Here is a 17,981-nt window from a genome sequence, read left to right on the forward strand (position 1 = left end):
ATTCTGTTAGTAAATACATTCTCCACTACCATAATAAGTGGTCTCCTAATTGCGCTGAGGTAGTCCCATAGAAACTATTTCAGTTTGCCGATCAGTTACTGACAGTGCAGGCTGTGGCCGATAGCCTACTTAATTGGCACAGCGGCGCTTTGATCTATACCGGATTAACCGAGGCCCGAAACGGGGGTTAGGCCCATTATTCTGTTACAGAGTCGAGTTGAATTACACAATATCTAATTTCATGGTCAAATAGGCGAGAGAAGTGATTTGAAAAGAGGTTCAATATGCCGTTTTTTTTTATATAGGCTATCAAAAGTCTGCTCATGCAGTTACACTTTCTACAAGGGTAATTAAAACAGTTTCATTTTAATCAATACCTACCTATTACTTTGTTAATGGCTCTGTGAGATGATGAGAGACGGAAAGGAGAGGACAGGCATTCCAGCAACGATGGGAACCCATGGGAACCGTCCAGGGGTGCAAGCGTACAGACCGCGTGCACATAAAAAGAGAAGACGGATATCCCCTGCCTGAGGACACACCCCTCCCCCCCCCCACCCCCCACCACCAACACACACAGCCTCTCGTCACTGGCTGGCATCCTTTTTCGCCGAGTTCTTTCAAACAGCCGATACGCACAGAGCCTTGCCCGGGACCTGGGTGATTCGGATCTGTAGCCCTGAGCGAAGTGACCACACGGGGTTGGAAAGCCTACGGAAAGAGTGAGGGACGCAGCATGCAGTGGATAAACAAGAGAAAGTAGAGTCTGGACTGGTAGAGAGGGAGATCCTATTTTATTTGGGTATCAATTTGAGTCCGTTGCGCAAAGAAGGAAAGGGTGTATGCGTATGGATTTAGTTTGAAGGGCGAGTGCGTTGAGCAGAGGGAGAGTGTAATTGGGATGAGAGCTCAAGTCAGGGAACCAGCAGGTCTGACATTCAAAGCCTCTTAACGGCAGGTGGAGGGAAGACCGACCTGGTGGAGTGAGAGTGTTTTTTTTCTGAGGAGAGACCCACCCTGGACACCGCACCAAGAGGGAGAAGCCGGGGAGAGGGGTCGAGGAGGGGCGGGCAGGCAGGAGGAACTCCCCACGGGGAACAATACAAGTAAGGCAATAATGCTTTCTCTCAAGCCTAGTACGAAACGATGAACTGGCGCTTAAAGGTAGCTGAGAAAGGAATATTATAGAGAAGAGGGGGATACTGCGTCGTTTTTTGTCCTCGATCCTGTGACGTTGAGATGGAGAGAGAAAGAGCGCACGGACGAAAGCCGGTTGATCGCTGCAGCGGAGGTGCGAGGAGCAGCGCCAGGACAGAGATGAGGAGAGATCGGCGCCGGAGACAGCAGTGGACCGTGATTTTTCTCGTCGCCCTCGCTCTGCAACCGCAGGTAAGCCGCACCGATTAAGCGCTATTTTTGGCCGTTGTTTAAACCTGCCCTGACTTTTACAGTCGGTGTTTTCTTCCCACATAGTCAATCATTTTGCCCACGTTCTACTTCCCTGTTTCTCTTGTCATTATGTCTACCATTGCTTCGAATGGCGCGGTGCCCACCTGTTGTTGTGCGTCTTAATGGTCGGTTCATCCACTTGTTGCTCCATGGGCGTGTCCTTTCGTCTATAAACCACATGATCAAACCTTCACCAAGCATGACCTTTCATCACACCAATGTTTGTTATTGGGATTCTAAGACTATTACACTGCTATTGATTTGTTTTCCTGTTGAAGAATGCCAGAAGACCCATCCACGAAGTGCATTGTTTGAACCAGAACTGCAGAGGGAAATGTTCTGAACACAGTCTCCTGTGGGCTCTAATGGTGTATAAATACACCCTTTATGGGAACTAACAAGCTAAATGTTATGGTGTCTGTGGATGGAGTAAGGCTGTCTTCTATGTGTTTACAACTACAGTACACGCACAAGTCAACCTTGTGAACATTGTGAGCATGATCACAAGGTGAAAGAGGATTCACGGAAATTGTTGGTCAGTCTGTCCCTGTGTGTGTGTGTGTGTGTGTGTGTGTGTGTGTGTGTGTGTGTGTGTGTGTGTGTGTGTTGGGTGGGTGCGCTTGTAATGTGTGTGTGTGTGTGTTTATTCACGTGTCTTACAGTCAGTGCCTCACTTCCTTTCTTCACATAAATGTAGTCCATCCTCTCTCTACAGTATGTAAAAGCTCTGCAGACGACCAGGAATAGTCCAGCATAGTATACATCAAAATCAAATCAAATTTTATTGGTCACGTACACGTGTTGACCCGTTCGTCTTGTCTTGTCAGGTCTTACCAGCGTCTTATTAAATTATTGCATCTGAGCTTCCTAGAGTGCGCGGCTCTCCTTTCATTTTTCAAGTGTTCTACGCCGCTAGCCAGCACCTCGCCTAAATAGGTGTGCATTTCTTTCACCTCCACATACATGTGTTTAGCAGATGTTATTGCGGGTGTATCGAAATGCTTGAGTTTCTAGCTCCAACGGTGCAGTAATATCTAAAAAGTAATATCTAACAATTTCACAACAATACACACAATACACACACACATCTAAGTCAAAGAATGGAATAAAGATTACATAAATATATGGACGAGCAATGTCAGAGTGGCACAGACTGAGATACAGTAGAATAGGATATAATACAGTATATACATAAGAGATGAGTAATACAAAATATGTAAACATTATTAAAGTGACTAGTGTTTCATTTATTAAAGTGGCCAGTGATTTCAAGTCTATGTATATAGGCAGCAGCCTCTAATGTGCTAATGACGGCTATTTAACAGTCTGATAGCCTTGAGATAGAAGCTGTTTTTCAGTCTCTCAGTCCCAGCTTTGATACACCTGTACTGACCTCGCCTTCTGGATGATAGCGGGGTGAACAGGCAGTGGCTCAGGTGGTTGTTGTCCTTTATCTTTTTGTCCTTCCTGTGACATCGAGTGCTGTAGGTGTCCTGAAGGGCAGGTAGTTTGCCCCCGGTGATGCGTTGGGCAGACCACACCACCCGCTGGAGAGCCCTGCGGTTGCGGGAGGTGCAGTTGCCGTATCAGCTGGTGATACCGCCCAACAGGATGCTCTCAATTGTGCATCTGTAAAGGTTTGTGAGTGTTTTAGGTGCCAAGCCACATTTCTTCAGCCTCCTGAGGTTGAAGAAGCGTCGTTGCGCCTTCTTCACCACTGTGTGGGTGGACCATTTCAGTTTGTCACTGATATGTACGCCGAGGAACTCCCTTATAGGCTACCTTATAATTGTAATAACTATGTAATAATGAGTTTGATTCAACACCACACTCAAACCACTATGACCACATAGAAAACCAATTCACATTCAGTCAAATTGGACATAGGCCTGTCACATTCAAGTTCAAGTTCACACAGACCAAGAGGGAAAGCCTGGAGGTAGAGCGCTGGCTGAATGTGTTCTCTACTCTTCTCCTCCCAGACCCACCCCCAGGCTATGGTTGTTGGCCTAAAAGGGTCCCCCACTGGCGGCGTGACACAGCCCTCAGTGCAGGGGCAAGATCAGAACGTTCTGTGTGTGTGTCTGTGTGTGCATTTCTGTGAAATGAGAAGCCTGTGTGTGTGTGTGTGTGTGTGTGTGTGTGTGTGTGTGTGTGCGTGTGCGTGTGCGCGCGTGTGTGTGTGGACTCATGGACTGGGGTGTGTGTGTTGGGCCAGCGGCCACAGCCTTACAGCACTGGGGCATGTGAATGTACAGAAAGATCCACATGGATCTCTGCACCCAGCTCTGAAGCTCTTCACTACTATAACACTCCCTTCTCCTACTGCAGTAAGATGCAGACCTTTCTACTGTGCTGTGGGACATTTATAATGTAGGAGTAGCACAGGAGAGTTGACATACTGCATCCATTTCAGCATTGAAGATACTATAACATGTAACAGTAGAGGTCTGGGGATGTGTCAGATTCAGTGCAATGCACATACGAGCATTCAGGATTATATATTCATGTTGTTTGATACAGTGTATAATGTTGTCCTGATATTACTCTGTTATTACAGAACAGTCAAGATAGTGCCATATTTAACAGTATTAAAAGGTAAGTGTTTAAAACCTCTTAAACCCCCTATGATTTTTTGTTTTATTCAATTCAGTCTGGTATGAGAACGGTGGCCCCTATCTGCAAAAGCAGGTTGTCTGCGGAAAGCTGAGTATATTGGCTATTGATCTGTGCCTTCAAATCTTTGGTGTGACTTACTACCGTATATGGGCATACAAATGTATAAGGGCAGGCCGAGCCAAAGACCTAATTTCAAGATGGCTGTTACCTACATTCAAGTTAGCTTTGTGAAGCATAAACGACATAAAGACCTAATACGTTGATTCACACCGAAAGCCGGGACTCCACAGAGCATGAGGATGTCTTATTTGTCTACTACCTACCGTTTTTGATCACCAGCCTCGAGAGTATTTTTCATTTATTTTACTCAACGTTTTCACCAAGCCATCATTTTACACGGTAAGCTTCCATTTGGTCTGTGCTTGAGCTATAGCTACAAAGGTGGCATGACATTAATCCTTAGGTTGGTAGGAACAAATCTAGCCTATTGCCAATGTTATCTGATGATGTATGACTTAATGGCAACGAATATCGAATATCGACCGAGTGACTATCTTTGCGCATGAAAAATCTGATGAAAACACTTGGATATCCCCTGTATGTCCACCGACACCACCACCATGTTTGAGAGAGGTTGGTGTTGTAGAAATGTAGTTTTTATAGTGAACAATAACTTTTTAGGCATATCCAGTGTGTGAAAAAACGGTGTAATTACCACATTCGGACACTTTGGAGAGGTTGAAAGGACACTTGAATGTACCCTGGATACCTCATAACACCACCACAATGTTTGAGTGAGGTTGATATGGTAGAAATTGTGTTTTTATACTGAACAAATAGCATTTAGGGATTGCACATATGTAATAGCACTGGAATTATCTCATTTACAGACATATGCCACTTTGGAGAGGTTTAGGGACACTTGGAAACGACCCATGACCACACCTGACACCACTTACTAAAACATCTGCCCAATTCTAGATGTTAGGTCTATCAATCCCATTTTCTTTCTTCTGATATTGTTCACATGTTGTGGAAGCCGTGTGATGTGTTTCCAGCTCTGGGAATCAATAATTCACTCAAAGCTTGTCAATGAAAGATGACTTTCAAATGAAAAGAAAAAAAAACGGTTCTTTTGTGTGTGCTTGATCTTGTGTATTCGGAACTATGTAACTCCTATCTATCTTCGGATCATTTCTTCATAATCTACCAGATGTCTTCTTTACAAATACGTTTTTACATGTCAGAATCATGTAATTACACATGAATAGCAGTTACTTTTGGGTATCTCTATTTAGGCGGAAATCTACATTTTGCCGTTACGTCTAAGAGGTTTTAACAGAAGTGTTAGTCAGTGTACAATCCAACCGGGTTAATGCAGGGTCAGGTTGTGGTTCTGGTCTCTCCCTGTTTTTGGGTTCATTGGGGACTTAATTACCACAGCTCTCCATGGTGATGCTCGAGGCAGAGCGCTTGGAGCGGTCAGATGGAGCGCTGAAACCCAGGTATGCCCGGAATGGCTGAGAGAGGGGGGGGGGGGAAGAGATGAAGAAAGGAGGATGCAGAGTGATGAGTGGGCCTGTATCTCCACAGGCTGTTTGATGTAGGAGAGTTTAGCCCCCTAGCCCAAGGACAGGGGCAGGTGAGGGACAGAATACAACAGCACAATGGGGCTGACTTACCAGCTATTCTTCTAACTGGCTTTAGTCAAGTTGTCAAGACTATTACACCGTTATCCGTTATTGCATAATTTCATTGTGTGTGACGTGTGTGTGTGACGTGTGTGTATGTGACATGTGTTTGATGTGTGTGTGTGTGGTTTGTGCATTATTAGTGGTTAGAAATCCTAACCATTATTTCCTTGCTATATAACACACCAACATACACAAACACACACCTGTCCCTCTGGGGGGCTTGTTAGCTCTACCAGCCTGTCTGTCCCCTTCTGTACCCAGCTGAGAAGAATATGCTTTATAGGCTCTGGGAAAAGGGAGAGGGAGAGACAGAGAACGAGAGAGACAGAGAGAGGGAGAAAGAGAGATGAGAAGAAGAATTGCAGAGAAGAAGAGCTGGTACAGAGAGAAAGAGAGAGGGCAAGAGTTACAGCCTGTTCCCAGATAGAGGAGGAAGGGAGGAGGAGGACAGAGAAACCGTGGCCTGGTTCCCAGTGTCTGAGTTCCACTGGGGAGAGAGGGAGAGAAAAGAAGGGAGGGGTACTGATACAGGAGAAGAAAGAAAGGAAGGCTCTAGATGGAGAGGTGTAGGAAGTGCATGACACAGGGGAGGGGAGAGGTGAAAGAGGAAAAAGAGAGCGAGGGAGGGAGGAGGGTAAATAAGCTAGGAGGGAAAGATGGAGACAGATAGAGGGAGATAAATGGACAGATACAGAGAGAGAGAGAGGGATTTCTGGAGTGGGGGCGTGTCTCTCCATTGGGATGAAGGGATTAGATTTTTCTTCCGCTGTGGGGAGGAAGGGGTGTGAGTCAATGTTGTTTTTCCTTTCTCAATCACCCTCTCTTTATCCACCTCTTAGAATAGGATGACGGTAGTCTGGTAACCTTAATGAAGCAGATGATACACACAGAGAGAGAGAGAGGGACAGGGCGAGAGAGAGAGAAAGAGGGAGGGAATGCTATCCATAGATTCCCATTGCTGGAAAGCACTGGGATGAAATGCGATACTCCACCCATTGATCAGGTGTATTCATCACATTCATTAATGTTTTGTTCCCGTAGATTCACCCTCTCTTTGGGTGGTGTATATGATTCTGTGTGTGTGTGTGTGTGTGTGTGTGTGTGTGTGTGAGTTATACCTCATCCTAACTCTCCTGTCTCTCTCTCTCTCCAGGCTGTGTGTGCAGTGGGGATGTTTGAGCTGCAGATCCGTCACTTCCAGAACCCCCAAGGTGTGCTGCAGAGTGGGGAGTGCTGCGACCTCCAGGCCACCGAGGGGCAGCGCTGCTCTCTCGGGGACCAGTGTGACACCTTCTTCAAGGCCTGCCTCAAGGAGTACCAGGCCCGCGTCGTCCCCACCGGAGCCTGCACCTTCGGGGTGGGCAGCACCACCGTCCTGGGAGGCAACACCCAATCCCTCCGTCATCGAGGTCACGACGCAGGAGGAGGAGGAGGAGGGGATGGCACTACAGGACACATTGTCATTCCCTTCAAATACGCCTGGCCGGTGAGTACAGGAGTGTAGCTACAATGTGGTTACCATGGTAACATGTTGCGGTTCAAGTAGGTAAACACTCACAGAGGCCTGCGACAGTGTTGACACTAGCTCTTAGCATTCAGTCAAGAGGCTTTGCTACTATTTGCACATACTAGTAGCAGTTTTCTACTTGTCTAAACGTGGGCATTGGGTGCGATGCTGAGATGATGCTCTTTCTCCCTCCTCTCTCTCTCCCTCATTCTCCCTCTGTCTCCCTTTATCCATCCCTTTCTCTCTCTCCTCCTAAACTCTTCCCTGTTGCGTTATTGCGTCGTTATTAAAGTCTCTGATATCGCTCCTCTCTGTCTGACTTCGTGTATCGACTTGTCTGTGTCTGTATCAGATATGGGGTCCAGGCTGGCGGCTACAACTCGTGTATTCATTAAAGAGCAGGCTGAATTAATCGCACATTAGACCCATCGATAATCCAATTCTATCTCTCTCATCTTCCGTCCCCCATAAGGAGGACCCAAGCAATACAGGAAGAGGGGAAAATAGAAACAACAAATAAAATGAAAGAGGAATTTTGAAGCCTTGAGGTTGAGTGGAGGGCTTGAGGGGGGATGGACCAAAGACTGTCCAAGTCTGTTGGTTCTGGCTCACATAGGTTTGTGTATTGCTGCTGCTCACAAATATGTTGTTCTATTTGACTGCTACTAAGCCCTGAGATGTTCGCTAGAGGGGTGGGAGGTTTGGAAGGGGACTGGAAAGACATCTGGAGGGGGGTGAAAGCTTTTAGCTGGTGATAGAGAGGGACACTAATGTTCTCAACGAGCAGTTCACCCCCCTCCCCCATTTCCATCCTTTCATTCCTTCCTTCCATCCCTTCATCCATGCCCATTAGAAGTAGTTCCCTGTTTTTTTTTTTACTATAATTAATGTCTGTTTGCCCGAGTCATTTCAGGGCCAGAGCCACAGCGAGTATCCCTTTTAAATGACTTGGCACACGCAGGACGACCGATCCGCATTGTCTTCCTTCCTGAGGTCGGAGCGCTTGTTTATTTCAACGTTTGCTGTCGCAGTGCGAGCGGCCTATATTTGATTAGGGTCTGGAATGCTTCGTTTCTGACCTCCTCCGTGAGGTTGAACGGTTATTCATAATGAAAGTATTATAATAATGGGGAACGAGAGCAGACGGTATGGTTGTAATTATATTCATATTGCCTAGTAATAATGTTTTTAATATTGCGCAAAGCCCTGGTGGAGATTTAGAGGCGGACCGGGAATAAGGCTGGTCATGCTCACCAGCTGGTCTGGTGTTGGAGTGCACAGGTCTGTGTGTCCTGGCTTCAGGCATCTGGAACACGCACACGCGCATCGCTTCTGCGTTTATTCGCCTCACGTTAATCGGTATCAATCCATTCGCCTGTGGAAGTCTGTCTTTATACACTGTCAGTGTCAGTGACTCTCCTCCATGTTGGGGAGGCGTGTGAGTGGCAGGTATGAGTGTGAGAAAATTCTCCAGCAGAAAGTGTTATCTGGATCAGTTTCAGGACCAGGCCGTGGGACGGGCTGGGCTGCAGGGGAGAGGATAGGGACACTCCGAGGCAGGCCAGCATTTCTATGGGGATAGCTGCGGCTGAAAGACTCACATTATCTGGCCATCTCTGGGAGGTAGGGGAGCGGCCGGGGGAGGGGGGGGGCTCAGGCAGTATTCTGATCCCTCTGCCCCAGGTGAGGGGGATGAACAGGTGAGCACAGTCATTATGAGGAAAGGTGAGCTCTCTTTATCTCCTGCCCTTGCTCTTTCTCTCCACTCATCTATTCAGGGAAATGTGTGTGTGTGTTTGTGTGCGCACATGTGTCTCCCAGCCCCTCACTGTCTGATCATATGGACTGAAGTATTTGGCTGCAGTTTGACTCCCAAGTCCAGGGACAGCTTAGCGGCCTGGTCTGGGAGTGTTTTAGCGAAGTCGTTTCCGTTCAGATATAAAATATCAAAGCATTTTAGAACCGTGAGGTCGTCTCTCAAGTCACACGGTCTCCTGTTGTTTCCAATCTCATATCTGATTGGCGGAAGAGGGGTGGGGAGGGGGACTGTGGGGATTGTCTTTTGTTGTTGTCTATGTGGCAGAGGAAACTTACACTGTTTCTGAATGAATGGAAGGAGTGAATAGGTGGTACACCAGAAGGAGTTGCCGGGTAGCTCTTAGACAAAGGTCCATTATAATCTCTCTAAAGTCTTGTTCCTCTCAAATTTATTTTTATTTGTATTTAAACCTTAGGCAAGTCAGTTAAGAATCATTACTCTAGATCTGCTGAACTTTCGGGCTCCCGTTGACATCAACGTTACAGTATGATTTACACTGAACTGTTTAAGTGTCCTGCTTTGCTTTCTACTCCAACAACTTTTCCCATCGTACTGTTGTTGCCTTGGGCTAGCTTTAGAGGAAGGGTTTGGGCTTAGTCTTTTGTTAAGAGTCCTGTGACAAATTACTTTGTGATAGGCACTAAACAAACGCCATTAAAAAGAACGGAATGGGCTGTGGTCCCCATCTCTTGATCCTAGGTCAATCTTAGGCCAATCATTCATAATCCTGACCTCAAGTGTTAAAGCCCCTAAATCTGATTCCAGGTCAGGTTCACTGCCAGAGTGAGAGCGCTCTCAACTGGCGGGACTCACACGTTCAGCGTGCGTGCGTGTATGTGTGTGTGGTGTGTGTGTTTCGGTAACCATATCATCTGTAATAATAAACATGTTTCACTCTCTTTCTTTCTTTTCTTTCGTCATTCGCTCCCACCACTTGCCTTATGTGTTCATAAAGGTTATTTAAAAAGACATGCTTGTACAATATTGTGTTGTATGTTCAGGTTGTAGAGTGAAAAACCTTCCGTGCCACACATACTGTTTACAAGACTAACCTCGTGAATATGGGCCAGTCTTGTGAGGGCAGTCGTACCAGGAACCGTCAGCAGTCAAAGGTCAGAGTTGAAATATGTCTCATAATCCCCAAACTAGGGTTCTCAGGGTTGTCACTAGATGGCCACGCTAGAACGGACAAAAGAGGCATATTTCCACAGAACTGTTGAGGAAGGACCACTATTTGTTAACTAAGGGTTTGTGAGAGTTAGTGGTTAAAACGTCTATATATATCAAACTGAAATAGGCCCAACTGTCAAACACGCAAAGTAGAGGAATTACGCACATGTCATTCAGCCAGTACTCTACTATGTTCTAGGTTGGTTCTAATACGCTCAGACGCACACACACACACACACACACACACACACACACACACACACACACACACACACACACACACACACACACACACACACACACACACACACACACACACACACACACACACACACACACACAGCGGGTTTAGCTGTGCATTGGCGTTGTGTGGGTAGTCAGGCTGACCCAGTCACCAAGGGGTTATGAGAGGAGAGAGGAGGACAGAGAGCTCACTTAGAACGTTCTTTCATTTGGGTCGCTCCCTCTTTCACTCGCTTTCTCTACTCCTCCTTTGTGCTTTCCTCTCCTTTGTCCGTCGCTGACTCTCTCATACACGCTCACCTGTTAGGCTGACATTGGACACACACACACGCACGCACGCACGCACGCACGCACGCACACACACACACACACACACACACACACACACACACACACACACACACACACACACACACACACACACACACACACACACACACACACACACACACAATCCTCTCTCGCCCTCTCATACTCCTCTACTGTATATGCTTCTATAGCCACACAGCACATGCATGCTGTCAATTAGCACCCATGCTCACACACACACCCAGTGTATCATGACACACAAAGAAAGTGAATTCCATCAGGGATTGAGCCTTGTGTTTTTTAGAGATAAGTTAATAACCTGGAGGACACAAGTATCTCTAGGGAGGAAGCCTTTTAATGATTTAATTTGTGTGCAAATTGGATTGAAATGGGAGTTTCTATATTAGGAGGGGGAAGCAGATTTACACAATCACTTTGGAGATCCTGGAGGGACCGTGTGTGTGTGTGTGTCCGTGTGTGTGCGTTCATCTGAGTATGCTGTGTTTGAAGAAGTGCGTGGGCACACATCTTTGTAAGTAGTTGAGCAGGTTTAATTACAGAAGTCTATTGACTCCTCACCCAGCTCCCTCTAGCACCCCCCCAATCTCTCTGTTTCTATACCTTTACTACTCCATACTCCATCCACTGTGTCCACCCCCTCCGAAGTCACTCATCTGTCAACACTTCCACACACTTTCCTCTCTCTCTCTCTCTCTCTCTCTCTCTCTCTCTCTCTCTCTCTCTCTCTCTCTCTCTCTCTCTCTCTCTCTCTCTCTCTGTCTCTCGCTCTCGCTCTCGCTCTCCTACTCTCTTTCTCTCTCTCTCTGTTCTTTATCCCCATGGAAACCCATTCCTCTCCTTGTTACGGCTGTTGCTCTCACTTCTGTCCCTCTGGTGATGTTAAACCACATACAGTGAACTCCAAAAGTAATGGCACAGTGACAAATGTTTTGTTGTTTTGGCTCTGTACTCCAGCATATGCATTTGAAGTGATACAATGACTACGATAGTCCTGAATGAATGGTGAGTACTGACGAGTGAGAGAATTACAGACGCACAAATGTCATACCCATAAGACATACTAACATCTCACCATTACAACAACATGGGAGGTTAGCATTTTTGGGGGGGGGGTATGATATTTGTGTTTCTGTTACATTCTCACTCATCATTATTCACGATTCATTCATGACTATCCGTAGTCATGGTAGCATCCACATGAAGTGTTTAGAAACATGTTATATTCTTATTTACAAAAAAAAGTGACTCCAAAAGGACACAATACATTATTTTCCATAAATTTCTATTGGGCACAAAATGATCTAAAACACAACCAAAACTAACAGCAAATGCATCCAACAATTTCGTAGTGTCACAAACTTGATGTAATCATTGTGTGCTAGGAATATGGGACCAAATACAAAACATTTGACAACTTTAATACACATATAAGTGAATTTGTCCCAATACTTTTGGTCCCCTAAAATGGGTAGACTATGAACAAAGATTTTTGCTAGTTCACCCGATATGGATGAAAATACCTTCAAATTAAAGCTGACAATCTGCACTTTAACCTAACCTCATAGCTATTGTATCATTTCAAATCCAAAATCCAAAGTGCTGGAGTACAGAACCAAAACAGCAAAACAAAATTCACTGTCCCAATACTTTTGGAGGGAACAATAGTCATACTATTAACGGTTTTGCTGGCGGTATCCCTGTTCAGGGACACAGTGAATGCAACGTAGTGAATTGGATAAACCCCTGGGTCCCAAGTGTAGTTCCCTGTCTCTTCTATGTTATCTTCCAAGTCCTTTCCTTCTTTTTAATCTCTCTATGGCGCCTTGGAAGCCACAGTCTCTAACGTTGGTATTTGGTATTTTATTAGGATCCCCATTAGCTGTTGCAAAAGTTGTAGCTACTCTTCCTGGGGTCCACACAAAACATGAAACGTAATACAGAATGACATAATACAGAACATCATTAGACAAGAACAGCTCAAGGAGAGAACTACATACCTTTTTTAAAAGGCCCACGTTGCCCACATATCAATGCATACACACAAACTATCTAGGTCAGATAGGGGAGAGGCGTTGTGCCGCGAGGTGTTGCTTTATCTGTTGTTTTTTTTAAAAGCAGGTTTGCTGTTTATTTGAGCAATATGAGTTTGAAGGAAGTTCCATGCAATAAGGGCTCTATATAATATTGTATGTTTTCTTGAATTTGTTCTGGATTTGGGGACTATGAAAAGACCCCTGGTGGCATGTCTGGTGGGGTAAGTGTGTGTGTCAGAGCTGTGTGTAAATTGACTATGCAAACAATTTGGGATTTTCAACACATTCATGTTTCTTATAAAAAGAAGAAGTGATGCAGTCAGTCTCTCCTCAACTCTTAGCCAAGAGAGACTGGCATGCATAGAATGAATATTAGCCCTGTGATTACAAATAAGAGCAAAACATGCCGCTCTGTTCTGGGCCAGCTGCACCTTAACTAGGTCTTTCCTTGCAGCACTGGACCACACGACTTGACAATAATCAAGATTAGACAAAACTAGAGCCTGCAGAACTTGCTTTTTGGAGTGTGGTGTCAAAAAAAGCAGAGCATCTCTTTATTACGGCTAGACCTCTCCTCATCTTTGCAACCACAGAATCTATATGTTTTGACCATGACAGTTTACAATCTAAGATAACGCCAAGTCATTTAGTCTCCTCAACTTTTCAACATCCTCACCATTCATTACCATATTCAGCTAAGGAATGAATTGTACCAAATACAATGCTCTTAGTTTTAGAGATGTTCAGGACCAGTTTATTACTGGCCACCCAATCCAAAACAGACTCTTTGTTAAGGGTTTCAGTGACTTCATTAGCTGTGGTTGCTGATGCATATATGGTTGAATCATCAGCATACATGGACACACATGCTTTGTTTAATGCCAGTGGCAGGTCATTGGTAAAAATAGAAAAGAGTAGAGGGCCTAGAGAGCTGCCCTGCGGTACACCACACTTTACATGTTTGACATAAGAGAAGTTTCCATTAAAGAAAACACTTTGAGTTCTATTAGATAGATAGCTCTGAATCCACAGTATGGCAGAGGTTGAAAAGCCATAGCACTTAAGTTTTTTAAACAACAGGTTATGGTAAATAATATCAAATGCTGCACTGAAATCTAACAGTACAGCTCCCACAATCTTCTTATTATCAATTTCTCTCAACCAATCATCAGTCATTTGTGTCAGTTTTGTGTTGAGTGCCCTTCTCTATAAGTAATTTATTTACAGAGAAATAGCATTGTATTTGGTCAAACACAATTTTTTCCAACAGTTTGCTAAGAGCTGGCAGCAAGCTTATAGGTTTGCTGTTAGAACGAGTAAAGGCCGCTTTACCACTTTTGGGTAGCGGAATCACTTTGCCTTCCCTCCAGGCCTGAGGACACAGACTTTCCTCTAGGCTCAGGTTAAAAATATGACAGATAGGAGTGGCTATAGAGTCAGCTACCATCCTCAGTAGCTTTCCATCTAAGTTGTCAATGCCAGGAGGTTTGTCATTATTGATCATTGACAATAATTTTTACACCTCTCCCACACTAACTTTACAAAATTCAAACTTGCACTGCTTTCTTTCATTATTCGTTTTTTTATACATGAATATAATTTCTCACTGTTTGTCGTGGGCATTTCCTGCCTAAGTTTGCCCACTTTGCCAATGAAATAATCATTAAAATAATTGGCAACATCAAATGGTTTTGTGATGAATAAGCCATCTGATTTGATGAAAGATGGAGTTTAATTTGTCTTTCTGCCCCTAATTTCATTTAAAGTACTCCAAAGATTTTTCCCCCATCATTCTTAATATCATTGATCTTGGCTTCATAATATTGTTTCTTCTTCTTTTTGTTGAGTTTAGTCACATCATTTCTCACTTTGCAGTAAGGAAGCCAATCAGATGTACAGCCAGGTTTATTAGCCACTCCTGTTGCCCCATCTCTTTCAACCATACAGTTTTTCAATTCCTCATCAATCCATGGAGCCTTAACAGTTCTAACAGTCAGTTTCTGAACAGGTGCATGTTTATCAATAATTGGAAGAAGCAATTTCATAAATTCATCAAGTGCAGCATCTGGATGCTCCTTATTAATCACATCAGACCAACAAATATTTTTAACATCCACTTAAGAGTCACAGGCAAAATCTTTTGTATGATCTCTTATATACTATTTTAGGCCCAGCTGTTGGAACTTTGGCTTTCCTGGATATAGCCACTATATTGTGATCACTGCATCCAATGGGTACGGATATAGCTTTAGAACAAAGTTCTACAGTATTAGTAAAAATATGATCAATACATGTGGATGATCTTGTTCCTGTAGTGTTTGTAAACACCCTGGTAGGTTGATTAATAACCTGAACCAGATTACAGGCACTGGTTACAGTAAAAGCTTCCTCTTGAGCGAACAGCTTGATGAAAACCAGTCAATATTCAGGTCCCCAAGAAAGTAGACCTTTCTGTTTACATCACATACACTATCAAGAATTTCACACGTACTACTCATTATTAACACACGAACACTGCTCTCATTCTGTTCGGCTGTCGGTCTGTGGGTGATTGACTCACCAACCTGACATCTCATCTCTGGGAAAAGAGAGTGTGTACCTGTCTGGGGTGTGTACTTTCGAGTAGTTGTCTATATTTTTGGGATGGACAGATTTTTTCTCTCCATAACCTTGAATCCAGTTTACTGAGAAAGTAGAAACTGGAGAACTTTTGAGAAGCCATCCAGTCACCACACACACACACACACACACACACACACACACACACACACACACACACACACACACACACACACACACACACACACACACACACACACACACACACACACACACACACACACACACACCCATCCCCATACCTACTTTCTCACTCGCCGTGCCTCACACTAAACACACAAGTGTGGATTTTTAGCACCCAGTCACCAGACAAGGTCATTTCCTGCGGAAGCCGGAGGGGGCGTCTCGCTGTGGGCCGGGGAGGCGATGCGAGGGGGACACGATGGGGGAGAGAAAGGGGGAGTCAGGGAGGGAACATGCCATGCCGCGAGGGCTCTGTTGTTTCAGAGCGTTTGAAGTAACCTGGAATCACATACCTTTGTCAAGCCAATTAACCTGCTAAGAATGTTACTCAAAGACAGAGAGAGAGGAGGAGGGGTGGAATGGGGGGATGAAGAGTCTGATACTAATCATGTCCTGAATGAAAGAAAAACAAAAAGATGGAAAGCATAAAGGAACAGAGAGGCGTAACAGATTATTTCATTTATAATTCACTGTATCACAATTCCAGTGGGTCAGAAGTGTACATTCACTAAGTCGACTGTGCCTTTAAACAGCTTGGAAAATTCAAGAAAATGGTGTCATGGCTTGTAATTATATGGACAGGGTCCCCCCCCCCCATATATATACAGTTGAAGTCGGAAGTTTACATGCACTTAGGTTGGACCCAAGGATGAACCAGACTTGTTGAGGTCTACAATTGTCTTTCTGAGGTCTTGGCTGATTTCTTTAGATTTTCCCGTGATGTAAAGCAAAAGGCACTGAGTTTGAAGTAAGGCCTTGAAATACATCCACAGGTACACCTCCAATTGACTCAAATGATGTCAATTAGCCTATCAGAAGTTTCTAAAGCCATGACACCATTTTCTTGAATTTTCCAAGCTGTTTAAAGGCACAGTCGACTTAGTGAATGTACACTTCTGACCCACTGGAATTGTGATACAGTGAATTATAAATGAAATAATCTGTCTGTAAACAATTGTTGGAAAAATTACTTGTGTTATGCACAAAGTTTATGTCCTAACCGACTTGCCAAAACTATAGTTTGTTAACAAGAAACATGCATACAAAGGATTCCAAAAAGTTACCAGCAAAGTTCGTCCAAACGAGTCAAACTATTTTTTTTATTAATCATCAGGTTGTCTAATATCTAAATAAACAATAATATTTCAGATGGAGATTACTATGTTCAATAGCAAAGGATAAGAACGAAGAGTGCGCCAACGTTCACACGCGCAAAAAGACTACTTTTGCCCTGGCGTTCAACTTGGAACGACTACAAATACTTCTTCATTTTTCAAAAAAACAAGCCTAAAACCTTGTATAAAGACTGGTGACATCTACTGGAAGCCATAGGAACTGCAATCTGAGAGGCGGAAATTAGATCTTTCAATAGCATTGCATTGGAATTCATTCTGAGCTCCAAAATAATTCTTTACGGATCAATTTTCCTCGGGTTTTCAGCTGCTATATCAGTTCTGTTATACTCACAGACATTCTTTTAATAGTTTTAGAAACGTCAGAGTGTTTTCTACCAATTATATGCATATCCTAGCTTCTGGGCCTGAGTAACAGGCAGTTGACTTTGGGCACGTTAGACTGGAGGAAATTCAGGAAACTAGCCTTACTCACAGAGAGGTTAAAATAACATAAATTTGATCAGAAATACAGTATAGACATTGTTAATGTTGTACTTGACTATTGTAGCTGGAAACAGCAGATTTTTCATGGAATATCTACATAGGCGTACAAAGGCCCATTATCAGCAACCATCACTCCTGTGTTCCAATGGCACGTTGTATTAGCTAATCCATGTTTATAATTTAAAAGGCTAATTGATCAATAGAAAACCCGTTTGCAATTATGTTAGCACAGCTGAAAACTGTTGTGCTCATTAAAGAAGCAATAAAACTGGCATTCTTTAAACTTGTTGAGTACCTGGAGCATCAGCATTTGTGGGTTCGATTAAAGGCTAAAAATGGCCAGAAATAAAGAGTTTTCTTCTGAAACTTGTCAGTCTATTCTTGTTCTGAGAAATTAAGTCTATTGCATACGAGAAATTGCAAAGAAACTGAAGATCTCGTACAACGCTGTGTACTACTCCCTTCACAGAACAACGCAAACTGGCTCTAACCAGAATAGAAAGAGGAGTGGGAGGCCCCGGTGCACAACTGAGCAAGAGGATAAGTACATTAGAGTGTCTAGTTTGAGAAACAAACGCCTCACAGGTCCTCAACTGGCAGCTTCATTAAATAGTACCCACAAAACACCATTCTCAACGTCAACAGTGAAGAGGCAACTCCGGGATTCTAGGCTGAGTTGCAAAGAAAAAGCCATAT

The 17,981-nt window shown here is 44.1% G+C and overlaps 1 protein-coding gene across 1 annotated transcript in view; it reads left to right on the forward strand.

The window, feature by feature from the left end:
* The first annotated feature begins 591 nt into the window (after positions 1 to 591).
* LOC106612485 (protein jagged-1b) overlaps positions 592 to 17,981 on the forward strand; it is a 52,967-nt gene continuing 35,577 nt past the window's right edge. The window contains exons 1-2 of the mRNA XM_014213664.2: positions 592 to 1,389; positions 6,916 to 7,248. Of these exons, the coding sequence (XP_014069139.1) occupies positions 1,240 to 1,389; positions 6,916 to 7,248 (483 nt within the window). The 5' untranslated portion in view covers positions 592 to 1,239. The remainder of the gene's footprint in view (positions 1,390 to 6,915; positions 7,249 to 17,981) is intronic.

Source organism: Salmo salar, chromosome ssa09 (assembly GCF_905237065.1).
Source record: "Salmo salar chromosome ssa09, Ssal_v3.1, whole genome shotgun sequence".
Lineage (NCBI taxonomy): Eukaryota > Metazoa > Chordata > Actinopteri > Salmoniformes > Salmonidae > Salmo > Salmo salar.